Raw genomic sequence first — 27,737 nt, 5'->3', positions numbered from 1 at the left:
TTTTGCTCTCACGTGCTGGGCTCCACTGTTTAAGCATGCATGTAGTCCTGTGTTGTAGCTTCACCTGGTTGGCACCTCATTTTTAGGTACGCCTGGTGCTGCTCCTGACATGCTCTTCTACACTCCTCATTGAACCAGGGTTGGTCCCCTGGCTTGATGGTAATGGTAGAGTGAGGAATATGCCAGGCCATGAGTTTACACATTGTGGTGGAATACAATTCTGCTGCTGTTCATCGCCCACAGCGCCTCATGGATGCCCAGTTTTGAGCTGCTAGATCTGTTCTGAATCATTTACATTTAACACTGTGATAATGCCACACAACACAATGGAGAGTGTCCTCAGTGTGAAGACGGGACTTTGTCTCCACAAGAACTATGCGGTGGTCATTCCTACCAATGCTGTCATGGACAGATTCATCAGCGACAGGTAGATTGGTGAGGACGATGTCACGTAGTTTTCCCCCTCATTTTGGTTTTCTCTCACCACCTGCCGCAGGCCCAGTGTGGCAGCTATGTCCTTTAGGACATGGCCAGCTCGGTCAGTAGTAGTGGTACCAAGTCACTCTTGGTGATGAACTTTGAAGTCCCCCACGTACAGTACATTCTGTGCCCTTGCTACCCTCAGTGTTTCTTCCAAGTGGTGTTCAACATGGAGTAGTACTGATTCATCAGCTGAGGGATGGCGGTCGGTGGTAAACAGCTGGAGGTTTCCTTGCCCATGTTTGACCTGATGCCGTGAGACTTCATGGGGACTCCCAGGGTCACATCCTCCCGACTGTATATCACTGTGCCGCCACCTCTGGTGGGTCTGTCCTGCCGATGGGACAGGACATACACAGGGATGGTGATGGCGGAGTCTGGGACATTGGCTGAAAGATATGATTCTGTGAGTATCACTATGTCAGCAGTTGCTTGACTAATCTGTGGGACAGCTCTCCCAATTTTGGCACAAGTCCCCAGATGTTAGTGAGGAGGACTTTGCAGGGTCGACTGGGCTGGGTGTGCCGTTATCGTGTCCGATGCCTAGGTTGATGCCAGGTGGCCCATCCGGTTTTATTCTTTGTATACTTTGTAGCGGTTTGGTAGAACTGAGTGGCTTGCTATACTATCTGAGAGGGCAGTTGAGAGTCAACTGCATTGATGCCGGTCCGGAGTCACATATAGGCCAGACCAGGTAAGGATGGCAGATTTCCTTCCAGTGAACCAGATGGGTTTGTGTGACAATCTGGAAGTTTCATGGTAACCGTTACTGATACTAGCTTTTTATTCCAGATTGCTTTAATTAACTGAATTTAAATTCCCCAGCTGCCATGGTGGGATCCAGGCCTCTGGATTACTAGTCCAGTAACATAACCACTAAGCTACTGTACCTTGTAAAAGCTTCTATAGGTATGTAAAAAGGAAGAGATTAGCGAAAGTAAACGTGGGTCCCTTACAGGCAGAGAGAGAGAAAATTATAATGGGTAATAAGGAAACGCCAGAGACATTAAACAAATATTTTGTATCTGTCTTCGTGGTAGAAGACACAAAAAACATTCCGGAAATAGTGGGGAACCAAGTGTCTAGTGAGAATGAGGAACTTTAAGAAATTAGTATTCGTCATAAATAGTGCATGAGAAATTAAAGGATTTAAAAGTCGACAAATCCCCTGGACCTGATGGCCTAGATCATGGGGTTTTAAAAGAGGTGGCTACAGAGATAGTGGAGACATTGATTTTGATCTTCCAGAATTCCCTAGATTTTAGAACGGTCCCCACAAATTGGAATGTAGCAAACGTAACCCCACTGTTCAAGAAAGAAGGGAGAGAGAAAACAGGGATTTATAGGCCAGTTAGACTGACTTCAGTAGTAGCGTAAATGCTAGAATCTATTAGGGACGTGGTAACAGGGCACTTAGAAAATCATAATATGTTTGGACAGAGTCGACATGGATTTACGAAAGGGAAATGGTGTTTTTTGAAGTAACTAGTAGGGTAGATATGGGGGAGACAGTGGATGTAATGTATTTGGATTTTCAAAAGCATTCGATAAGATGCCACACAAGAGATTACAGAAAATCAGGGCTCATGGGATTGGGGTTAATATATTAGCATGGATTGAAGATTGGGTAATGACACAAAACAAAGAGTAGGAATAAATAGGTCATTTTCAGGTTGACAGGCTGTAACTGGTCGCGTACCGTAAGGATCAATGCTTGGGCCTCCATTATTTACAATCTATATCAATGACTTTGATGAGGGGACCGAATGTAATATATCCAAGTTTGCTGACGATTCAAAGCTAGGTGGGAAAGTATGTTATGAGTAGGACACAAAGAGGCTGCAAAGGGATATTGGGTTGTAGGAGGAGACTCATAGACCTGTTGGGCCAAATGGCCCGTTTCTGTGCTGTACATTGTGTAACTAATTTTTTTATTGAACATTTTATTACGGTTTGTAATTTAGATGGACAGCCTTATGAAGTTGTTGCAGTTGGAACAGGAGAGATGAACTGCAATGATCCTTTATATTCTGAAGGCCGCATCGTGCATGATTCCCATGCTGTGGTCACTGCAAGACGCTCACTGTTGAGGTAAAGTATATGATATTATAAATTGAGTAACTTGGTGTTCGATTTATAAGACTGCAAACTTTTATTGTGCTAGAAATAGTACACAAGGTAAAGATTAAACTTGATTTTTTGTTTCTGATGGATACAATAATGGTGATGGTTGTAAAACACAGTCAGGCTGCTGCCGCACAGATGAAATCTACATAAGTCTGAAAGAAAAAAGAAAAGAAAGGTTTGCATTTATATAGCATCTTTCACAACCTTCAGTCCCACTCGAGACTTGAGTGCAAAATCTAGGCAGTACCGAAGGAGTGCTGCACTGTTGGAGGTATCATTTTTTGGATGAGATGTTAAACCGAGCCCCTGTTAGCCCCCTCAGCTTGACTTAAAAGATCCCATGGTACTTTTTTGAAGAGCAGGGAATTCACCGCTGGTGTCCTGGCCAATAATTATCCCTCAACCAACATTGCTAAAACAGATGCTCTGGTCATTACAGGAAACTTTTTTTTATCCGGCACCGATGGGACCGGCTTGTTGCTGGTTTATCAATTTCTGGATGACGGAGAGGGTTATCTACTGAGGCTATTTTTAACAAAGAAAATAAAAATCACTGTGCAGTATACAGAATGTTGTGTTAAATGGATGGTGGAAGATGCTTAATTAAGTACAGTACTGCCAGTTGAGGGTAATCCATAACTCTTAATTACTTAACAGTAAAACAAAACTTATAAACGACTGTACAGTACAGTATAAAGTACTGTGGTTGACTGTACACTTATTCCAAGTCAACTGGTTCATCAGGAATATCCATGTCAGCTGGGTCACCAGGATCATGCACTTCAACAGACTCTTCAGGCACTTCCACTGCTTCAACTCTTTTGGAAGCTTTCCTAAACATGTCCCGGATGTCTGCTTGCTTAGTGGACTCTTGCCTTTTTTGTAGAAAGGTGGAATGCAGAATATGGAGGTGCACAACTTCTTGGGCAGAATAACAAGAATGGCTTCCAGCAAATTTGAGGAATGAAGCAAAATCTTCTGCAGCTTTAGCCCAAGAAATCATCTTCTCTTCAGAAAGCTCATCCTCTTCACTTTCCATCTCACTTTCCTTTTCTTTCTTTGGATTCAAAACATTCTCCATTATTTCATCATCACTTAGCATATGCATAACAGCAACTTCTCTATCTGCATCAACCCACTGCTCAATATCACTTTCACTGAGGTGACGTAGAGGGTTTGCTGGGCCTACATTTTTCACCATGCCAGCCATTTCCTTTACTGTACTCCTCTTGGGACGAACATTGAACCCATGAAATTCCTCCTCTGAAGAAGAACCTTCAGCAAACATTACAGAAGGCCACAATTTGCGCCAGGCTTGTCTCAAAGTGTGACCTTTCACCAAGTTCCAGGAGCATGCAGCATTAAAGATGGCATCTTTAAGATTGTATTCCTTCTGAACTGTGTGAATATTGTCATCTTGGCTTATCAGTTTACGTAGGAAGTCTTTCTTGTAATGACACTTGAGATTTTGGATAACGCCCTGGTCCATGGGTTGTATGAGAGAAGTTACATTTGGTGGCAAATAAATGGTGAAAATATTTCCCGCAACCAACTCGGATTCATGCGGATGGGCTCTACAATTATCAAGCAATAAAATGCATTTGCTATCTTCAGGTTTCCCTATTTTACGGAAATGTTCCCTCACAGATGGAACAAAAATATGATGGAACCAATTCGAAAAGATTTCCTTATCCATCCAAGCATTTCTTTGAGCTTTGTACTCAACAGGTAAGTGCCTCACCTTTTTAAACAGGGATTTTTATACTTCCCAATGACAAGAAGTTTAACCCGGTGTGATCCAGCAGCGTTCGCACATGTTAGCACAGTTACACGATCTTTATTTTTCTTGTAACCTGAAGCATTAGCCTCACTAGCCCCAGCAAGCGTTGATTCTGGCAAAAACCTCCAAAATAAGCCCGTTTCATCGGCATTGTATAGCTGTGCTGGCGACATCATGTTGCTGCACAATCTGATTGAAATAATCGCAGTATTCTTCTGCAGCGTTGTGATCAGCTGATTTCTTCTCCCTGGAAATATCGAGTCGTCGTATCCCGTGCCATACCTTGAAGCACGTTAGCCATCCCTCGGAGAAAGCACACTTGTCAGTGAGCTCCATCTTTGCGTAGAAATGCTTCGCTTTTCCGATTAGCATGGGTCCGGAAATCGGAACGCTTAATAGAAAACCACTCATGAAGCACGGTATCCAGCTCGTCAAGCTTAGGCTTACGAAGCGTACGCCATTTCTTTACACTCTTAGATGTCTCCGAGCTTGAATACAACTTGAGCAGCTTAACCTTTTGCGATTTGATGTCGTAAATTGTTGACGAGCCGATTTTGAATTCATTCATAATGTTGATACGCTTCTCGCCCCTTTCTAGTCGTTGGCATATGTCGATTTTCTGTTTTAAAGTTAACACCACTCTCTTCCTTTTGCTTGGACCAACTTTTGGGATTTCCATAATGCAATGCAATGACTACCAGCAATGACTACTATGTTCTTATGTTCTTACACAGTACCCCTGTAAAATGGCGGATCAGAAGAGACTACCGACAGCGCGGGAGAGTCAGACTCCTGTTACAGGGGTTTTGAGGTGTTCTGACTTCGGACAGCGCCAAGAAGCCGAGTAGTGGCAGTTTGGAGAACTACCCCGACTGACTAACTCGGCCACCGCGGGGGACTCGAACTTGGCAACATTGCCGGTTATTGAGGTGTTGTTTTCAGAGCGAGAATTTTGCCGGTTAATAGAGAATTCCGGATATTTAGGTGCCGTTTAAACGAGAGTTTCCTGTATATCATAGGTATTTGTAAGACTGTGCTGTATGCAAATTAGTTGCTACGTTTCCTACATTACAACAGTGACTGAACTTCAGTCAAGTGAGTACTTTTTTAAAAAGTATTTTGGGACGTCCTCAGGTCGTGAAAGGCAATATATAAATGCAGATCTTTCTTTCTGTTGTTGTGAAATATGTATTTCTTACTCATTTCAGTTGCTGAGAAAAAGTGGCAATTTTTTTTAGAAAGTATTTTGAATAATTTGTTTGGCAATTGTAGAAATTATACGTGATTACATAGAGTATTTCGATGTTAAATGTTGACAGAAAAATGACAAATAATGACTAAAAGAAAAATTTCTTATTCGATTCATTAGTGACTGTCTTGTATTTATGGCCCCTAGTTTTGGTCTCCCCCACAAGTGGCAACATCTACTGAATCAAACCCCTTGCTAATTTTAAATGCCTCTATCATGTCACCTCTCAATCTTTTCTTTTCTGGGGAAAAGAGCCCCAGTCTGATCAGTCTTTCCTGATAGTTGTATCCTGTTAACTCTGATATCCTGCTTGTAAATCTTTTTTGCACTTTCTCCAGTGCTTCTATCTTTTTTGTAATATGGAGACCAGAACTATGCACAGTACAATTAAGGGTGGTCTAACCAAGGTTCTATATAAGTTTAACATAACTTCTCTGCTTTTGAATTCTATTCCTCTAGAAATGAACCTCAGTGCACTTTTTATGGCTTTGTGAACCTCTGTTGTTACCTTTAATGATTTGTGAATCTGTATCCTTAGAGCCCTTTGCGCCTCTACCCCATTTAGACTCTTATTTTCCAAGGAGTAGTTGGCCTCCCTATTCCTCCTACCAAAATGCAACACCTCACACTTATCTATATAGAAGTTAATTTGCCAATTACACACCCATTCTGCAAGTTTGTTAACATCTTGTATTTTGTCACAGACGTCCTCAGTATTTATTTGGTGTCATCTGCAAATTTTGATGTTATACTTCCGATTTCCGAGTCCAAACCTTTTATGTAAATGGTGAACAACAGTGGTTCCAGCACCGATCCCCGTGGAACACTGCCTCCCACCTTCCGCCTGCCTGAGTAACTACCTTTAACTCTGACTCTCTGGCCTAGAAATTGAGTTTGCGCTGCGCCAGGGCTTTAGCGCCGGAAGTTAGCGCCGGCGCTAAGTCCCTTTGCGCGCGCCAAAAATTCAGTAGCGCCGCGCCCAAACTGCTGCCGGCGCTACTGAAGGGTTTTAGCGCCTGAAAACTGGCGCAACGTGCCGCATTGCGGCGCTATTCCGGCGCTGCGGCGCCCGCTGCGGTGTGGCAGGCTCGGGAAGTGCAGGCCTCCTCCTTCCGTTAAGGAGGAGCTGCCTGCACCCGGCCGCGGCCCGCGCAAATCTCTTCAAAAATGAGCCCGGCACCTCGGACAAGTGCCGGGCTTGCATCTGTTCCGGGGGGGGGGGGGGGGCGGAGAAGTCTGGGGAGGGAGCTGCGGGCAGGCGGCCGGCGGGAAAGCGGCCGGCCGCCGCGGGGCCTTTAATGCGCCGGCGCAAACACATGTTGGACTCTGTTGCCAGAGTCTTAGTTGCGGCTGCCACGGGCGAGGCGGCCGCAACTGAATTTCGGCGCTGGGGCCCGTCGGCATGGCAACTGGGACGCTGCGCACACCGATGACGTCATCGGTGCCGGCGCAGCGCTACCGGTGCAACGCCGCTTTAGGGCCCCAGGGAATTTTTCAACTGGCCATAACTCTGGCGCTAGTCCCTCTAGCGCCTCAAAAGCGGTGCTAAGGCTAGTGAATTTCTAGGCCTCTGTTTTATAGCCAGTTTGCTAATCATTCTGCTACTTGTCCCAACTCCATATGTTCTGACCTTAGTCATGGGTCTACTATGAAGGCATTTTGAAAATCCAAGTATCTAAATCCATCTACTACATTACCCTTGTCTACTCTTTCTGTTACTTCTTCAAAGTATTCAATAAGGTTGGCCAAGAATGACTTCTTTATTATATTTTCTAGATGTTTTTCTATTACATCTTTCAGTAAAGATTCCATTATCTTTTGTACCATTTAGATTAAGCTAACTGGTCTAGTTTTCTGGATTTGTTCTAGCTCCCTTTTTAAAAATAGGAATAACCTTAGCTGTCCGCCAGTCCTCTGGCATTATTCCCCTTTCTAATAATTTTTTATATATACTAGTGCCTTTGCTATCTCTCCCTTAGTTTCTTTGGGTATGTGCGGATACAATTTTATTTTCTCTAAGTTTGGTTTATCAACTATATCCCTCTTTCCTATATTAAATGTCGATATCCTTTTTGATCTCTTCTAATACCATGTTCACCTTGTCAGTCTACCTTGTAAAAACTGAGGCAAAGTAGCTGTTCAATATTAACACTGTCATTACCTGTGATTTTATCTTGTGCATCCCTTAGTGTCCCTTTTCTTATCTTAATTTTCCTTTTGATATTTGTCAGTAGAATACTTTATTATTTTTATATTCTTTGATAATTTCATTTCGTAATTCTTCTTTGCCTTACTAATTGTTTTTTTGTCTTCTTTCCTGACTTCTTCGTACTCCCTTTTGTCATCCTCTCTATTGTCTATGTTCTTATTTGTATGCGTTTACTTTCATTTCCGTTTTACCATTGTCTCTTTATTCATCCATGTTGTCACATTATTGGCTAGTTGTCTTTTAGCAGAATATTGATCACCCTTTTTAAAATATTTCCCACTATTCTATTTATTTATCAATTTCAATTTTTTAATTTATCTTCCCTAGTTCCATCCTTAACCCCTCAACATTGGCTTTTGTCCAATCTATTACTTTGGTCTTTCTCTTGCATCTCTCTCAACCTATATCTTAAACAGTATTATGTTATGATCGTTTCTCTTAGCTGTTCTGGCTTATTTCCCATTACTAGATCCAGCAGTGATTCCTCTCTTGTTGAGCTTCTTACATACTGAGTAAGAAAGGAGTCGCGTACACACTGTAAAGGAGTCCTTGTAACTGTAAAAAATCCATTCTCTTTTCCTCTTTCCCTACCTCTTGCCAGTTTATTTGGGGGTAGTTGAAATCTCCCATGATTATATTTTTATGTCTTTTACTCATTTCATAGATTTGCCTACATTTTTATCCCTTCACTTCCCTTCCACAATTAGGTAGTCTGTCGTATACACCTATGGGCATTTTCAATCCCTTCTTATCCTTTATCTCAATCCATATGGATTCTATTTCTCTCTTAATGTTAGGACATAAATGTTAGCTATGTCCTTGTTCCCCACTGTCACAATGTTACCTCTAATTCGTACAACTGCCCTACTCCCCTTTCTTCCTTTCCTACCCTTTAGGGTTGTTGTATTCGTAAAAAAAATCCAACAATTTTAGCTGAAGAGATTCTCCACAAATTGCAGGATGATTTGCACCACTCCGCCGATAGCCTCGCCAAAACCGAAATAATTGCAACCTTGCCATGAGCCTCCCTATTGCAGCTCATTGCATGTCATAAAATTGCTGGATTTACGCCATTAATGCAAATGAACCTCTCCACAGCCATTTAGGGCTGTTAATTTATGTTGTAACGACCCTGTTAATTACATGATTTATGGTCCTGAAATGCCACTCAACTTGGAGGCACAGTAAGGGAACAATGAAACCATGTAGTTTCCCTCCCGCAGGTAGTAAATTGTTCCTAGAGGTTTTTAAAAACCTGTTCTTGCTTTTCCTTGCTGTCTCTTTTTTCTTTCTCAGTTTACTCTTTCTGTCCCTCTTTATTTCTCTTTCTATCTCTAAGTTGACTCCAATTTGCCCTAATTCCTTCTCCGTCGTTCGTCTGGTTTTTTTCTCTATACATTTGCTTCATTGGTTACAGAGAAAGACCATTGGGCACAACGTTCATGAGATCCCGGATGCAACATTGACATTGCTGCACCATTATCAATTCACATTTCTAGAAATTTGCGATGCAAGTATAGTACAATCTAAAGTGTGAGTTTAAAAGTCCAGCTCATGTCACTCGCCGAGAGATGCGCCATTCTAGTAATTTCTTGGCCAATATATTACTACCATGAAGCAGACAGGTAACTCAAAATGTCAGTGAAAGGTCATTGCACTCCTACAGCTGCTTCTTGAAACATTCCTAAAACAGATAATAATATCTATAAATACCTCAAGTAATCCAAATACCTTCGCTAAACATTATTGCTTAGACTTAGTTGTAGTGCATGCTTGATTTAACAGGTCTTCCTGGCAGGTAGAATCTCTTTTACCCATCAGTAACTTCCCTCTTGTCGTAAGTACTTTCTGGCAGAGACCATAACCAAATATTTTGTTTCTGTCTTCACAATAGAAGACACAAAAAACATACCGGAAATAGTGGGAAACCAAGGGTCTAATGAGAGTGAGGAACTTAAAGTAATTAATATTAGTAAAGAAAATGTACAGGAGAAATTAATGGGAGTAAAAGCCAATAAATCCCCTGGACCTGATGGCCTACATCCAAGGGTTTTTAAAGCGATGGCTATAGAGATAGTGGATGCGTTGGTTGTCATTTTCCAAAATTCCATAGATCTGAGAATGGTTCCCGTGGATTGGAAGGTAGCAACTGTAACCCCACTATTTAAGAAAGGAGGGAGAGAGAAAACGGGGAACTACAGACATCAGTAGCCTGACATTAGTAGTAGGGAAAATGCTAGAATCTATTATTAAGGACGTGGTAACAGGGCACTTAGAAAATAATAATAGAATTGGGCAGAGTCAACACGGATTTATGAAAGGGAAATCGTGTTTGACAAATCTGTTAGAGCTTTTTGAGGTTGTAACTAGCAGAATAGATAAGGGGGAACCAGTGGATGTGGTGTATTTGGATTTTCAGAAGGCATTCGATAAGGCGCCACACAAGAGGTTATTAAACAAAATTAGGGCTCATGGGATTGGGGGTAATATACCAGCATGGATTAAGGACTGGTTAATGGACAGAAAACAGAAAGTAGGAATAAATGGATCATTTACAGGTTGGCAGGCTGTAACTAGTGGCGTACCGCAAGGATCAGTGCTTGGGCCTCAGCTATTCACAGTCTACATCAATGATTTGGATGAGGGGACCAAATGTAATATATCCAAGTTTGCTGATGATACAAAGCTGGGTGGGAATGTAAGTTGTGAGGAGGATGCAAAGAGGCTTCAATAGACAAAGTAAGTGAGTGAGCAAGAACATGGCAAATGCATAATAATGTAGGAGAAATAGAACGGAGTATTTTTTAAATGGTGAGAGATTGGGAAATGTTGGTGTTCAGAGGGACCTGGGTGTCCTTGTACATGAATCACTGAAAGTTAACATGCAGGTACAGCAAGCAATTAGGAAAGCAAATGGTATGTTGGCCTTTATTACAAGAGAATTTGAGTATAAGAGTAAAGACGTCTTACTGCAATTATATAGGGCCCTGGAGTATTGTGTACAGTTTTGGTAGCCTGACCTAAGGAAGGATATACTTGCCATAGAGGGAGTGCAACGAAGGTTCACCAGACTGGTTCCTGGGATGGGGGGCTTGACCTATGAGGAGAGATTGATTAGACTAGGCCTATATTCTCTGGAGTTTAAAAGAATGAGAGGTGATCTCATTGAAACATACACAATTCTTACAGGGCTTGACAGGGTAGATGCAGGGAGGATGTTTCCCCTGGCTGGGGAGTCTAGAACCAGGGGTCACAGTCTCAGAATAAGGGGTCGGCCATTTAGGACTGAGATGAGGAGAAATTTCTTCACTCAGAGGGTGTTGAATCTTTGGAATTCTCTACCTGAGAGAGCTGTGGAGGCTCAGTCGTTGAGTATATTCAAGACAGAGATCGATAGATTTTTGGATATTAAGGGAATCAAGGGCTATGGGGATAGTGCAGGAAAGTGGAGTTGAGGTAGAAGATCAGCCATGATATTGAATGGCGGAGCAGGCTCAAGAGTCCAAATGGCCTACTCCTGATTGTTTCCAGATCTTCCTCTTGTACACGTGTATCAGGATGCCATTAGTAGAACTTAGAAAGATTACCTACTTTGTCAGGCCTTCTTTATCTTAAGGAGCATCTGCCACACATCTGGATGCCTTCATTGGGCTTGGAGTGTGAATAACAAATTTCTTAAGTAGGAAATACTTTGCGGCAAAACAAACTGATACTCCAAAGTAGGGCACGTCCTTATGTACTATGCGGGAGTATGGTTGGTCACATGGGGATACCTCTGTCAGACATGAAGTTCCTTTGTGAGTTCCAGAGGTGTGTGGAAGATGCCCCTCAGAAGAGAACCTTACAAGGTAAATCATATTTCCATTCACACGGAATAAACTACTATTAAAAAAATCACTTGTTATTCTAGTTTTCTTTGAAGCACACTGGGTTTTCTCTGCAAGACTTTGTTATTAAGAAACCATCTCATGTGATTTCTAATGACTCATTCATTTTAACATGTTTTCTTATTTGGGGACCCAAAGCACAGACAGATTGAATTTTATGTTGCATCAGTGAACGATAATGTAAATTGGAGAGCAGATGTTTCATGTGCACTTCTGTACTTTCTAGGTATCTTTATAGACACCTTCTTATGTTCTACAATAAAAATCCCGATGTGGTGAGCCAGTCTATTTTTTGCATCGACTCTGGAAGAAAAGTTCTTACTGTTAAGGATCATACTAACTTTCACCTCTATCTGAACCAACTGCCAAAAGGGGCTGCTCAGATTAAACAACTGTAAGTCAGCATGGGGAAGGATGTATCAAATTAATTTAATCTTGAGATGTTGTTTGTGGTGTAACTTTATATGGGTAAAATATTTTTCACATTTTACGGAAGTGGTACTCACTCATTTTTGGTTGAGGACTACGGTCCCAAGCAGTGACTCGCATGAGGGCCGTTGTTATAAAGCCACCATAAGGTAATTCTGTATGCTTATTTTTAACTGCAGGACATCCAATGTATATGCTTAAAAAGAAAATTCTGTATAGCATGCTGAATATTTCACATTCTCTCTGCTCAATTTTCTAATGCTGAGGTTGCTGATAGTTTCATAATGTAAAGTTGGCAAACCTGAAAGTTGAAATTTTAATTCTTTATTTTAAGGCTACGATAGCAAATTATAAACTTCATTCAATACACAGATCATCATCTATATAAAATAAATTAAACTTGCTATTTATGTTTGATACAGTCTTGATCACTGTTCTGTCATGCATCTGGGTCGCACCTCAATAGGATTTCCCGTTATTAAGTGAGCAGCTATTGGTGTCAAGTCCCAGCTATGCCTAAAGCTGCACATTTCTACTACTAGATGGAGCTACAAAAACTTAAAAGTTCACCTCTCTCTATCTTCTCCATTGGCTCTAAAACTTGCATTCATCAATTGAATATGGGCAGTTTACCAATAGTATACCAATTTTTCTCGAGACTGCGCGCAAATCCTGTTTTTAATGAATAACACTAACAGCTGCTTATAATTACATATTTAATCCTTCCAACAATTGGTGCCGCTCTAGCTTGAGTCACCGAGCTCTTTATATTACAACTATGTCCACCATTATCTGTCCTGCCAGTAAGATGTTTTGTAATTTTCTAATGTTATAAAAATTGGAATTTAAGAATAATCTCAACTTTTCATTTTGGGCCAAATTTAATCATGCTTTGGGGGGGTGGAGGGGGCCAGCTGGGAATTGAATAAATAACTGCAGTCTAATGCACTTCAGGGTTAGCGAGGCTTCACCCTGTAGCACAGGCCTGACTGCACCTAGTCCAATGGAAGGGCAGCAAAAAGAGGCTTGCAGCTATATGTTGAACATTGGATTCTTCTGGCTGCCAATGGCGATGCAGCCAGAAAGTCCCAATTCCACTGTTCCTGGGGAGGAGATGCAGTTGTCAAACTTTTTAAAATATTATCTTCGCTCCATTATTAAGCTTGCTCCTTGACCCCGTCCTAGTTTGGTGATGCCTTTCTTTCTCCATCTCCTACCAGAATTAGAATCCATCCATGATGAATGTGGTTTTGCTTTTACTAGCCAAGAAAAGTGGAACTTTTTGCAGTTCTCTTGGGGGTGGCTACTCTTCCTGATCATTTAAAAAAGAAAGCCATGCATTTATATAGCATCTTATCATGTTGCTCAGATATGTGCCAAATGCTTCACATACAGTGAGGGGAATCCATTTGTAAGTTTCAGTATAGAGCAGATTAAAGAGGCGGAGCATGTGAAGTGGCGCCTTGGCAGCCATTTTGGATATGTGCATCATGTGATTTCTTGTTACAGTTTGATATTTCAGTGAACTTCTCACAAAACTCCAGGAAAAACTTATGCAGTCTAAAAATTATCTTTTTTATTCATGCTCCCAAAATAAACAGTTGCAAGTGAAATGTAACAGATTGCTAGAAATACATAGCAAAACTGTCAACCTGTTGTTTTCTCTTTGCACATGCTAACATTTCAGGGGTGATTTTCTGACTTCTCATGGCTGATGGGGAGCCTCGCCCACTAACGCATCTTGGAGACTCAGAAACACGCTAAATTAAGATGATCTAAATTAAGGCAATCTTATATCACCTAATAGTTTCCTGCTTTTCTATTAGCCAATTAGAGTTTTACATAGAGTCATAGAGTTTTACAGCACAGAAAGAGGCCCTTCGGCCCATCGTGTCTGCGCCGTCCATCAATCCCTGTCCAGTCTAATCCCATTTTCCAGCATTTGGTCCATAGCCTTGTATGCAATGGCATTTCAAGTGCTCATCCAAATGCTTCTTGAATGTTGTGAGGGTTCCTGCCTCTACCACCCTTTCAGGCAGAGAGTTCCAGATTCCAACCGCCCTCTGGGTGAAAAAGTTCCTCCTCAAATCCCCTCTAAATCTCCTGCCCCTTACCTTGAATCTATGCCCCCTTGTTATTGACCCCCCTACTAAGAGGAAAAGTTCCTCTTTATCTACCCTATCTATGCCCCTCATCATTTTGTACACCTCAATCAGGTCCCCCCTCAGCCTTCTTTGCTCCAATGAAAACAACCCCAGCCTGTTTAGTCTTTCTTCATAGCTGAGGCGCTCCATCCCAGGTAACATCCTGGTGAATCTTCTCTGCACCCTCTCTAAAGCAATCACATCCTTCCTATAGTGAGGCGACCAGAACTGCACACAGTACTCCAGCTGTGGCCTCACCAGCGTTTTGTACAGCTCCATCATAACCTCCCTGCTCTTATATTCTATGCCTCGGCTAATGAAGGCAAGTATCCCATATGCCTTTTTAACATAGAAACATAGAGATAGGAACAGGAGTAGGCCATTCGGCCCTTCGAGCCTGCTCCGCCATTCAATGAGATCATGGCTGATCTTCGTCTGAGATCATAGCTGATCTTACCAGTTCAGTACCCCGTCCCCGCCTTTTCTCCGTAACCCTTAATCCCCTTAGCCTTCAGAAATATATCCAATTCTCTCTTGAAAATATTTATTGAATTAGCCTTCGCAGCCCTCTGTGGCAGGGAATTCCACAGGCTCACCACTCTTTGAGTGAAGAAATTCTTCCTCATCTCTGTTTTAAATGATTTGCCCGCTATTTTTAGACTGTGGCCCCTGGTTCTGTGCTCCCCGGCCATTGGAAACATTCTCTCTGAATTCAGCCTGTCCAGGCCTGCCATAATTTTATATGTTTCGATGAGATCCCCTCTCAATCTTCTAAACTCCAGTGAGTACAAGCCCAAACTATTTAATCTCTCTTCGTAGGTCATTCCCGCCATTCCAGGTATCAGCCTGGTGAATCGCCGTTGCACTCTTTCCATGGCAAGTACATCCTTCCGCAGATGGGGCGACCAAAACTGTACACAATACTCCAGATGCGGTCTCACCAGCACCTTGTACAGCTGTAGTAAGGTATCCCTATTCCTATACTCGAACCCCCTTGATATGAAGGCCAACATACCATTTGCCTTCTTAATCGCCTGTTGCACCTGCATGCTCTCCTTCAGTGACTGGTGCACAAGAACACCCAGGTCCCTCTGCACTTCCCCATCTCCCAATCTATTGTCATTTAGATAATAATCTACCCTCCTGTTTTTACCCCCAAAGTGGATAACCTCGCATTTATCCACATTATAGTGCATCTGCCACGTATCCGCCCATTCCCCCAACCTGTCCAAATCGCACTGTAGCCTCCTGACATCCTCATCAGAGCCCACCCCTCCTCCTAGTTTAGTGTCGTCAGCGAATTTGGAAATATTGCATCCAATTCCCTGATCCAGATCATTTATATATATATTGTGAACAGCTGGGGTCCCAGGACAGATCCTTGCGGCACCCCGCTGGTCACTGCCTGCCACTCCGAAAACGAGCCGTTTATTCCAACTCTCTGTTTTCTATCCGCCAGCCAGTTCTCTATCCACGTTAATACTTGGCCCCCAATCCCATGAGCCTTAATTTTGCATGATAATCTTTTGTGTGGAACCTTATCGAAGGCTTTCTGGAAGTCAAGGTACACCACATCCACTGGCTCTCCCCCATCTATTTTACCAGTTACTTCCTCAAAAAATTCCAGCAGATTAGTCAAACACGATTTACCCTTTGTAAATCCATGTTGACTCTGTCTGATCCTTTCCCCATTTGTCAAGTGCTCCGCTATTTTATCCTTAATAATGGACTCTAGCATTCTGCCCACAACCGATGTAAGGCTTACTGGTCTATAATTCCCTGCTTTCTCTCTACCCCCCTTTTTAAATATTGGGGTAACATTAGCTACCCTCCAATCCACGGGTACTGTTCCCGAGTCAATGGAGTTCCGGAAGATGATCCTTAGAGCATCTGCTATCTCCAGGGCCACCTCCTTAAGTACCCTAGGATGTAGTTTATCAGGCCCCGGGGATTTGTCGGCCTTCAGTCCCCTCAACTTACCCAGCACCATATCCCTAGAGATACTAATTTCTGTCAGCTCCTCCCTCTCATTAGTCCCTATGTTTGCCGATATTCCTGGGAGGTTATTTGTGTCCTCCTTTGTGAATACAGAACCAAAGTATGAGTTTAATTGGTCTGCCATTTCCTTATTCTCCATTATATATTCTCCCGAATCGGACTGCAAGGGACCGACTTGGGATTTTACCAGTCTTTTCCTCCTGATATACCGATAAAAGCTTTTGCAGTCTGTCTTTATGTTTGCTGCAAGTTTACTTTCGTATTCTATTTTCCCCTTCCTGATTAATCCCTTTGTCCTCTTTTGCTGTATCTTGTACTGCCCCCAATCTTCCGGTCTGGTGCTTTTTTTTGCCAGTTGATATGCCCTTTTTTTTGATTTTATGCTGTCCCTAATTTCCCTCGTTATCCACGGTTGAGTCACCTTTTTAGGTTTATTTTTGTGCCAAACCGGTATAAACATGTTCTGGAATTCTTCCATTCTATCTTTGAATGCTTGCCATTGTCTATCCACTGTCAATCCCCCCAGAAACACCACCCAATCAATCTTACCCAATTCCCGTCTCATACCCTCGTAATTCCCTTTATTTAAGTTCTGGACCTTAGTCTCTGATTCAATTTCCTCACTCTCCATCTCGACTGAGAGCTCGATCATATTATGATCGCTCTGACCCAAGGGGCCTCGTACAAGAAGATTGCTGATAAGTCCCTTCTCATTGCACAATACCCAGTCTAAAATGGCCTGATCTCGAGTCGGCTCCTCGACATATTGGTCCAGATAACCGTCCCGAAAACATTCCAGGAATTCCTCCTCCTCAGAATTTTTACTAGTTTGGGTAGTCCAATCAATATGTAAATTAAAGTCACCCATGATGACAGCTGTGCTCTTATCGCACGCTTCTCTAATTTCCCTTTTTATGCCTTCCCTCACCTCCATATTACTATTTGGAGGCCTATATATCACACCCACTAACGTTTTCCTCCCCTTGCTCTTTCTCATTTCTACCCATACAGATTCCGTTTCATCCGAGTTAATATCCTTCCTTTCCATTGCATTAATCCCCTCCTTTACCAGCAATGCTACCCCACCTCCCCTACCTTTTTGCCGATCCTTCCTAAATATTGTATATCCCTGGATGTTAAGTTCCCAGCCTTGCCCACCCTGCAGCCACGTTTCTGTAATCCCAATCAAATCATACTTGTTTACCTCTATTTCCACAACTAATTCATCCACCTTGTTCCTAATGCTTCTAGCATTAAGATACAAAGCCTTCAGGCTTGCTTTTTTCACACTCTCATTATGAATTAGTTTGGCCCTTTGTGTTTCTCTCCTTTGCTTATTGCTTCTCACCTTTCTACCATCTATTTCTGACTTCATATGACTTCCCTCTTTTCCACTACCTAGGTTCCCATCCCCCTGCCAAATTAGTTTAAATCCTCCCGAACCGCCCTAGAAAATATTACCCCGAGGACATCGGCTCCCTCACAGTTCAGGTGTAGACCGTCCCCTTGGTACAGGTCACTCCTCCCCAAGAACTGGTTCCAATGCCTCAAGAATTTAAATCCCTCTCCCTTGCACCACTGCTCAAGCCACGTATTTAGCTTATCTATCTTACTCTCTCTAAACTTATTAGCTCGTGGCACTGGTAGCAATCCAGAGATTACTACCTTTGAGGTCCTACTTTTCAATTTAGCTCCTAACTCCCTAAATTCAGCTTGTAGGACCTCCTCCCTCTTTTTACCTACATCGTTGGTACCTACATGTACCACGACAACTGGCTGATCCCCCTCCCCCTTCAGAATGCTCTGCACCCGCTCCGAGACATCCTTGACCCTTGCACCAGGGAGGCAACATACCATCTTGGAGTCTCGGTCTCGGCCACCTTATCTACCTGTTCCGCTGCCTTCAGGGATCTATGTACATGCACACCAAGGTCCCTCTGACCCTCTGTACTTCCTAGGGTCCTACCACTCATTGTGTACTCCCTTGCCTTATTTGTCCGTCCAAAATGCATCACCTCGCACTTTTCAGGGTTAAATTCCATTTGCCACTTTTCCGCCCATCTGACCAACTCGTTTATATCTTCCTGTAGCCTGAGGCTTTCCTCCTCACAATTTACCACCCCACCAATTTTCGTGTCATATGCGAACTTACTGATCATACCTTTTACATTCTCATCCAAATCATTTATGTAGATCACAAACAGCAAGGGACCCAGCACCGATCCCTGAGGTACCCCACTAGACACAGGCTTCCAGTCACAAAAGCAACCTTCGACCATCACCCTCTGCCTCCTGCCACTCAGCCAGTTTAGGATCCAACGTGCCAAGGCACCCTGGATCCCATGGGCTCTTACCTTCTTGACCAGTCTCCTATGCGGGACTTTGTCAAAAGCTTTACTGAAGTCCATGTAAACCACATCCACAGCATTTCCCTCATCCACACACCTAGTCACCCCCTCGAAAAATTCAATCAGATTTGTCAGACATGATTTACCCTTGACAAAGCCATGCTGACTATCCCCGATTAATCCTTGCCTCTCCAAGTGGAGACTAATTTTGTCCCTCAGAATTTTTTCCAATAATTTCCCTACCACAGATGTTAGGCTCACTGGCCTGTAATTCCCTGGTTTATCCCTGCTACCCTTCTTGTATAATGGTACTACGTTAGCTGTTCTCCAGTCCTCTGGTACATCCCCTGTGGCCAGAGAGGTTCTGAAAATTTGTGTCAGAGCCCCTGCAATCTCCTCCCTTGCCTCACACAACAGCCTGGGATACATCTCGTCCGGGCCTGGGGATTTATCCACTTTTTGGCCTGCTAAAACCGCTAGTACCTCCTCCCTCTCGATGCTAATATATTCAAGTATGCCACAGTCCCCTTGCCCGATTTCTATGTCTACATCATCTTTCTCCATGGTGAACACAGATGCAAAAAATTCATTTAAAATTGCAGGTAATCAACTCATTACGTTCCTTTCTGTGATTTGAATATCTGTTGTTTCTTCTCCTCTCAATCCTACTAATGGACATGCTTATTTTTCAGTTTTTATTTTGGATGAACACTTATACAGGGTACCTATCTGTTTGCTTTACAGTTGCTGACTGACCTGTGTTTTTCCAGTATTTGCATTTTTTTTCATTTGTAATGGAAATGTGTTACTTTCTTTACACAGGCATCTGGCTCCTCACTCTATATCTACCTTCCATACTAACAAAGAGATGGAACTTCATGTTATTTTGGATGGAAAGGTGTACTCGATTAGTCATTGCAGTTCTGAAGTAACTGGCACAAGAGTGTGTAGTATGTCTGCCAGTGACAAGCTTACTCGTTGGGAAGTGCTTGGAGTTCAGGGAGCTCTACTTAGTCACTTCATTGAGCCCATCTACATCAACAGCATTCTTATCGGTAAGTGTCATACTTCAATACCTAGAAAATTGCTATTCTGCTAAACTGCATAGTATTTAGTCTTCATTATTAAAATATTTATTACACACAGCTAATTTTGTGCTTGCTTTTTAAAATTTCAGCCTGATTGGAAATTTTGTGGCTTGTCAGAAGGTGATTAGTATATTTTTAAAATTTCTTAAACATAGGTAATTTATTTTCCATTCCTGTGGGTCCCAGTGGTGGCCTCCTGTCGTGTTCGCCCCACTCCTGCTCGCTGGCCTCACGTCATTCCCGCTGGGTTCGGACAGAAATTGTTCCTGGAGTATGTTAATAAGACCCGAGAGTTGAAATAGCCCGGGTCTCACGTTGGCGAGTTGGGCCAAGCCTGTCGCTCGCCCTACGTTAAAATCAGAGCTCCACTCCAATAGTATTTTTTTTAATTCACTTATGGGATCTGGGCATCGCTAGCAAGGCCAGCATTTATTGCCCATCCCTAGTTGCCGTTGAGAAGGTGGTGGTGAGCCGCCTTCTTGAACTGCTGCAGTCCGTGTGGTGAAGGCACTCCCACGGTGCTGTTAGGGAGGGAGTTCCAGGATTTTGAACCAGCGACGATGAAGGATTGGCAATATACTTCTAAGTCAGGATGGTGTGTGACTTGGAAGGGAACTTAGAGGTGGTGGTGTTCCCATGCGCCTGCTGCCCTTGTCCTTCTAGGTGGAAGAGGTCGTGGGTTTGGGAGGTGCTGCCAAAGAAGCCTTGGTGAGTTGCTGCAGTGCATCTTGTAGATGGTACACACTGCAGCCACAGTACGCCGATGGTGGAGGGAGTGAATGTTTAAGGTGGTGGATGGGGTGCCAATCAAACGGGCTGCTTTGTCCTGGATGGTGTCGAGCTTCTTGAGTGTTGTTGGAGCTGCACTCATCCAGGCAAGTGGAGAGTATTCCATCACACTCCTTACTTGTGCCTTGTCAATGGTGGAAAGGCTTTGCGGAGTCAGGTGAGACACTCGCCACAGAATACCTAGCCACAGTATTTATGTGGCTGGTCCAGTTAAGTTTCTGGTCAATGGTGACCCCCCCAGGATGTTGATGGTGGGGGATTCGGTGATGGTAATGCCGTTGAATGTCAAGGGGAGGTGGTTAGACTCTCGCTTTTTGGAGATAGTCATTGCCTGGCCCTTCTGTGGAGCGAATATTACCTGCCACTTATCAGCCCAAGCCTGAACGTTGTCCAGGTCTTGTTGCATTCGGGCATGGACTGCTTCGTTATCTGAGGAGTTGTGAATGGCGCTGAACACTGTGCAGTCATCAGCAAACATCCCCATTTCTGACCTTATGTTGGAGGGAAGGTCGTTGATGAAGCAGCTGAAGATGGTTGTGCCTAGGACATTGCCCTGAGGAATTCCTGCAGCGTTGTCCTGAGGCTGTGATGATTGACCTTCAATCACCACAACCATCTTCCTTTGTGCTAGGTATGACTCCAGCCAGGGAAGCATTTTACACCTGATTCCTATTGACTTCAGTTTTGCTAGGGCTCCTTGATGCCACACCTCGGTCAAATGCTGCCTTGATGTCAAGGGCAGTCACTCGCCACACCTCTGGAATTCAGCTCCTTTGTCCATGTTTGGACCAATGCTGTAATGAGGTCGGGAGCTGAGTGGTCTTGGCAGATCCCAAACTGGGCATCAGTGAGCAGGTTATTGGTGAATAAGTGCCACTTGGTAGCACTGTCGATGACACCTCCTATCACTTTGCTGATGATTGGGAGTAGACTGATGGGGCGGTAATTGGTCGGGTTGGACTTGTCCTGCTTTTTGTGGACAGGACATACCTAGGCAGCTTTCCACATTGTCGGATAGATGCCAGTGTTGTAGCTGAACTGTAACAGCTTGGCTGGAGGCGCGGCTCGTTCTGGAGCACAAGTCTTCAACACGAAAGCCGGGATGTTGTTGGGGCCCATAGCCTTTGCTGTATAAAGTGCACTCAGCCGTTTCTTGATATCACGTGGAGTGAATTGAATTGGCTGAAGACTGGTTTCTGTGATGGTGGGGACCTCGGGAGTAAGCCGATATGGATCATCCACTCGGCACTTCTGGCTGCAAACGTTTCAGCCTTGCCATTTGCACGTGCTGGGCTCCACCATCATTGAGGATGGGGATATTCATGGAGCCGCCTCCTCCTCCCGTTAGTTGTTTAATGGTCCACCACCATTCACGATAAGGACTGCAGAGCTTTTGATCTGATCCGTTGATTGTGGGATCGCTTAGCCCTGTCTATAGCATGCTGCTTCCACTTTTTAGCATGCATGTAGTCCTGTGTTGCAGGTTCCCCAGGTTGGCACCTCATTTTTAGGTACACCCTGGTGCTGCTCCCTGCATGCTCTTCTACACTCCTTATTGAATCAGGGTTGGTCCCCTGGCTTGATGGTAATGGTAGAGTGAGGGATATGCCGGGCCATGAGGTTACAGTTTATGGTGGAATACAATTCTGTTGCTGCTGATGGCCCCCAGAGCTTCATGGATGCCTAGTTTTGAGCTGCTAGATCTGTTCTGAATCTATCCCATTTAGCACGGTGGTAGTGCCACACAACACGATGGAGGGAGTCCTCAGTGTGAAGACGGGACTGAGTTACAACTGAGTGACTTGCTAGGCCATTTCAGAAGGCAGTTCATAGTCAACCACATTGCTGTGTGTCTGGAGTCACATATAGGCCAGACCAGGTAAGGATGGCAGATTTCCTTCCTAAAGGACATTAGTGAACCAGATGGGTTTTTACGACAAGCCGATAGTTTCATGGTTACCATTACTGATACTAGTAATTATTCCAGATTTATTTAATTAACTGAATTTAAATTCCCCAGCTGCCCTGGTGGGATTTGAACTCACGTTTCTGGATAATTAGTCCAGGCCTCTGGATTATTAGCCCAGTGACATTACCACTTCACTACTGTTCCCCATAAGGCGAATTAAAAATAAATTGTGGCCAGAGCCTCTGCTGTCTGCTCTCTGACTTCTTGCAACAGCCTAGGATGCATGCCATCACGGCCCGGTGACTTCATAGAATCATAGAATGGTTACAGCACGGAAGAAGGCCTGTCGAGCCCGTGCCGGCTCTCTGCAAGAGCACTTCAGCTAGTCCCACTCCCCCGCCCATCCCCGTAGCCATGCAAATTTCTTTCTGCAGATACTTATCCAGCTCCCTTTTGAAAGCTGTGATTGAATCTGCCGCCACCACCCTTTCAGGCAGTGCATTCCAGATCTTAAGCACTCACTGCGTAAAAAAGTTTTTTCTTGCGTCGCCTTTGTTTTTTTTTGCCAATCACCTTAAATATGTGTCCTCTGGTTCTCGAGCCTTCTGCCAATGGGTACAGTTTCCCTCTATCTATTCTGTCCAGACCCCTCATGATTTTGAACACCTCTGTGAAATCTCCTCTCAATCTTATCTGCTCCAAGGAGAACAATCCCTGCTTCTCCAGTCTATCAACGTAACTGAAGTCCCTCATTCCTGGAATCATTGTTGTAAATCTTTTCTGCACCCTCACTAAGGCCTTCACGTCCTTCCTAAAGTGTGGTGCCCAGAATTGGACACGGTACTCCAGTTGGGGCCGAACCAGTGTTTTATACAGGTTCATCATAATTTCCACACTTTTGTACTCTATGGCCTAGAAATTCATTGTAGCCACTTTTGGGGCGTTAAAGTCGGGCGGCCGCTAAAGTTTGCGCCCGCCGCCAAATCGAGGCCACTTCTGCGATATTCATTAGCTTCGCCCTAAGAGTTTGCTCGAGCGCTAAAACTGGTGCTGGACGCCTCTCTTTAGGCGCTAAGCCGGAGGTGCTGAGCGAGAGCGCCCAGGCCGGGCGCAGCGCAGGTGCGGCCATCTCGTGATTGACAGCAGACACCCTGGCGCCGGCCAGCTCTTAAGGGGGAAGGGTCGACTTTGTCTGCTGCCACGCCCTGGATAGTGGAGCCCTCCAGCTAGGCCTGAACACTGCTGCTGGACCCAAAGAGCGCCTGAAGCCATGCAGAGGGCCCGTGAACGAGCGCAGCGCTTCTCAGAGCGTGATCTGAGTGTGCTGGTTGGTGGTGTGGAGAAGAGGCACCATATTTTGTACCCGGACAATGGCAGGAAGGCGCCGCTCCGCGCCTACCGGAGAGCCTGGAGGCATGTCGCCAGCAAGGTGTCAGTCAACAGCGAGGTCCCCAGGACCGGTGTCCAATGCCGCAAAAAGTTTAATGACCTCATGCGGATTGTCAGGGTGAGTACCCTTTCCAGTGACGACCTCATCCTTGCATGTGCACCTCACATTATGGGCAAAGGGACCTGAAAGCCCTAATGGCCAGCCCTCATCCAGCAGCTATGGAACAGGCATGAACATCAATTGCACATTCTGCACTTAACACACTGGCCAAGCTATTCCACCATGGGAGGCAGTGCACACAAGATCAGGGCGACACACTGTACTTAGAGGCCGTCCTTTCTCTTGCAGGCCAAGCTGGCTAATAATCGGAAGAGCCGGACTGCGACCGGGGGAGGCCGACCCCAGATCCAGCCGCTCACCGAGCTTCAACATCGCGTGGAGCGCATCATGGGTGCCCGGGTGATTGGCCCTGTTGCATGTGGAGATGCCGACCCTGTTCTGGGCACCAATGGTAAGGACATCCACGTTTGGACCCCTCTCGTCCCACTTGCGCATCAGATCTACATCCTTTGCCACTGTCCGACCAATGCGATGAATGCCACCACTCATGCATCCCTCGCTGACGGCCTCTCCTCACTCTAAAGCTACTCTTGTGCCTTCCTGGTTTCAGATGGTGAGGAGGAGGTCCCTGAACTTGCCAGTGACAGCCCCTCAGAGGAGGAGGAGGAGCAAGAGGAAGGCGGCCCATCAGGGGAACCCTCAGCCGTGGCAACCCATGCCAATGTAGGGGACACGTCTTCCCTGGAGGGGAGCGTCGCGGAAGTGTCGGAGGGGAGGGGAGCTCATGGGACCTGCGGCCTGCAGAAACGCGGGAGGGGGGTGCCAGGTCGGCGGCCTTCTCCCCAGAGGGGGGAAGGGTCGGAGGGGGAGTCCAATTGCTGGGCCCAGCGGCCTCCAGCAACGCAGGAAGGGTCGGCCAGCTCGGCGGCCTTCTCCCCAGAGGGAGAGTCTGGCCTCCAGTCCGGAGATGGTCTTCGCCGAGGAGATGGAACGCCTCGAGGACTTGTCCGCGGACTCGGAGCGCCGGCACACGGAGCTCATGGGGTTAGTGGCACGGTTGCCTGAGGCCATCGAGTCCCTCTCTCGGAGTGTGACCGACGTCGGGGCCTCACAGGCCATCAGTTTGGCGGCATTCGGGGCAGATCAGGCAGCGAGTCGTGCGGCATTCGGGGCAGCTCAGGCAGCGAGTGGGCAGCTGATCAGTGGTGCCGTGCAGTCACTGGGTGCTCTGATGAGGTCACTGAACAGGTCAACACGGGCACTCACTGCTGCCACACTCGCTGTGTCAGCCAGGCATCGCCAGGGCACCCGGCGCGCTGCAGCAGCACAGCGGTCTGTCCCTCGGCAGATTGGTGCGCATGCTGCAGTGCTGGCCCGGGCGAGTGCCAGTGTCTCAGGCGACCAGCGAGCGCCTGCCATCCGCCAGCTTGCCCCAATTCCTCCAGCCGCCACTGCCACTCCTCCAGTGGAGCTGCCAGGAGCTGCTGCAGCGACTGATGCTGGCCAGCCACAGCTGCAGCATTCAACAGCCGCCCGCTCGACGGCCAGACCTCGACTAGGCCGACCCCCAAGGGCATCTGCCGTCACGACATGTGCCCCTCTGGAGCCTGCCCCCAGCCTTGCAGCAGCCAATGGCCTTACTTTGAGGAGGAGCAGCAGGGCGGGCAGGGGCCACACAAAGATGGCCAAGGCATCAACCTAGCGGGCCAAAAAGTCGAATGTGTGGCCAGTTGTGTTTGTTTCTTGACGCCGAGAATTGGATGTTTGTTTTTTGAAGGCCGAGGATGTGATGTTTGTTTTTTACGAAGGCCGAGGATGACGGCCATTTTAGTTGCACTGTTTTGTTAATCCTCTCCAGGTTGTGGGAGCGAGTAATGTGTTTGAGTGTTTTTTGGGGGTTTCGTCTGTTTTTGGTTTTCATGTGGGAGGGGGCCTGAGTTTGTACAATAAAGCATTTTATTTATTAACATTGTCCATGTTTGATTGAAGTGTTTGTTGCCTTAACCGGCTGAGGGCTTGCGGAGCAGCTGCAATCATGTTCTTTCATTGGCACAAGCCATTCCCTGACGGGGCCTAGAAGTGACGCTCAATAAGCCGCCGACGGGCGGCCCTTGGACCTTGTGCCTCCCTCCTGGGCTGGTACTCCTCGTCCTCCTCCTCCTCATGCTCCTCCTCCTGAGGTGGGGGTCCAACGTGAGGTGGCAGTGCCTGAGTCCTGCGGATAGCCAGGTTGTGCAGCATGCAGCAAACGACGACGAATTGGGAGACTCGGTCCTGCGAATACTGGAGGGCTCCCCCGGAGCGATCGAGACAGCGGAACCGTTGCTTGAGGACGCCGATTGTTTGTTCTATGATGTTCCTAGTCGCTTGATGGCTCTCGTTGTATGCCTCTTCAGCAGGGGTCGTGGGCGCGCGGAGCGGGGTCATGAGCCAGGTACACAAAGGATAGCCTTTGTCTCCGATAAGCCATCCTCTTGGGTGAGGCTGTGCCTGCAACATGTCGGCCACAGTTGTCTGTCGCAGGATAAAGGCATCGTGGCTGCTGCCTGGAAAGCGGGCATTGACAGCTAGGATGCGCTGCCTGTGGTCACACACCAGCTGTACGTTGAGGGAATGGTAGCCCTTCCGGTTGCGGTAATCCTCGGCATGCTCCAGAGGTGCCCGCAAAGCCACATGCGTGCAGTCAATGGCGCCCTGCACCATGGGGAAGCCCGCTATTCTTGTAAGTCCCACTGCACGCTGCTGCTGCTTGTCCAGGGTCATGGGGAAGGAGATGAATTGATGTCTCCTTCTGAAAAGGGCTTCGGTCACCTGGCGGATGCAGCAATGCACGGCGAACTGGGAGATGTTACCGATGTCCCCAGCAGCGGATTGGAAGGAGCCGGTGGCATAGAAGTTGAGAGCCACCTTCACTGCCACCGACAGAGACGTCCTGCGCATCAGCTGTGGCTGCAGATCTCTCTGAAGCAGCTGGCAGATGTCTGCAACCACCTCCCTTCTGAATCGCAGCCTCCTTACACACATCGCGGCAGACATAGTCAGATAGGAGGACTGCTGGCGGTATACCCTGGGTGGGTAAGGCCTCAGTTGGCGACGCCTGTTGCCCCCTCTGCGTCTAGCCAGGGCTGCCACTCTCTCACGGCGTCTGTAAGCCCTTCTGGCATAAGGCTGAAAGTCAGCGTTGGCACCCAATGCAGCCCCCATTATATGCTGGGAAACAATGAGCTCTCAATGAAGGCAAAGATAATTGCTAAGCTCTGGCCTGAGCCAAAAATACCTGTCCTAGTGTTGGTCCAAACCAGTAAGCTCTCCTCCTTGTGCAACGGTTTTTTGGAGAGAGACCAAGAGTGAATGCTGCAAAATGGCTGCCCTTCATAGTGCAGGGTAAGTGCCCTTTAATTAGCGCGGCCCGCCTCGGCTGTGTACCGTTCCACTTCACAGTCGTTCGGGCCGCCCGGCGCACAATGGGGCGGCGCGAGTGAAGTTCCGGTTCGGGGCGCACAAAGGGTGTTGCAGTAGTAAATGACGTCATGATCACAGATCACAGAATCACAGAAACCTCACAGTACAGATAGAGGCCATTTCAGCCCATCGAGCCTGCACCGACACATATCCCACCCTATCCCCGTAACCCCACGTATTTAATCCCCCTAACACTAAGGGTCAATTTTTATCATAGCCAATCAACCTAACCCCGCACATCTTTGGACTGTGGGAGGAAACCGGAGCACCCGGAGAAAACCCACGCAAACACAGGGAGAATGTGCAACGATCTGCGCTAAGACTTTGCGCCGGCGCTAAATGTGTACTGAAGTTGGGGCGAGGCGCAGATCGCGCTGCGCACGGGCGC

The 27,737-nt window shown here is 45.9% G+C and overlaps 1 protein-coding gene and 1 long non-coding RNA gene across 2 annotated transcripts in view; one reads left to right on the top strand and one right to left on the bottom strand.

The window, feature by feature from the left end:
* The window catches only part of adad1 (adenosine deaminase domain containing 1 (testis-specific)), a 165,064-nt gene that overhangs the window by 89,051 nt on the left and 48,276 nt on the right, over positions 1 to 27,737 (top strand). Inside the window, exons 6-8 of the mRNA XM_086009729.1 lie at positions 2,445 to 2,571; positions 11,959 to 12,126; positions 19,474 to 19,706. Coding sequence (XP_085865855.1) covers positions 2,445 to 2,571; positions 11,959 to 12,126; positions 19,474 to 19,706 — 528 coding nt within the window. The remainder of the gene's footprint in view (positions 1 to 2,444; positions 2,572 to 11,958; positions 12,127 to 19,473; positions 19,707 to 27,737) is intronic.
* Positions 2,415 to 27,737, bottom strand: part of LOC147122719 (uncharacterized) — a 118,302-nt gene continuing 92,979 nt past the window's right edge. The window contains exon 3 of the long non-coding RNA XR_015081470.1: positions 2,415 to 2,759. This is a non-coding gene — a long non-coding RNA (uncharacterized LOC147122719). The remainder of the gene's footprint in view (positions 2,760 to 27,737) is intronic.

This window comes from Somniosus microcephalus, chromosome 2, assembly GCF_052327205.1.
Source record: "Somniosus microcephalus isolate GS21.2 chromosome 2, FLI_Smic_1.0, whole genome shotgun sequence".
NCBI classification, from domain to species: Eukaryota; Metazoa; Chordata; class Chondrichthyes; order Squaliformes; family Somniosidae; genus Somniosus; species Somniosus microcephalus.
The sequence above is the reverse complement of the archived record's forward strand: the minus strand, read 5'-3'. Positions and strand labels throughout refer to the sequence as shown.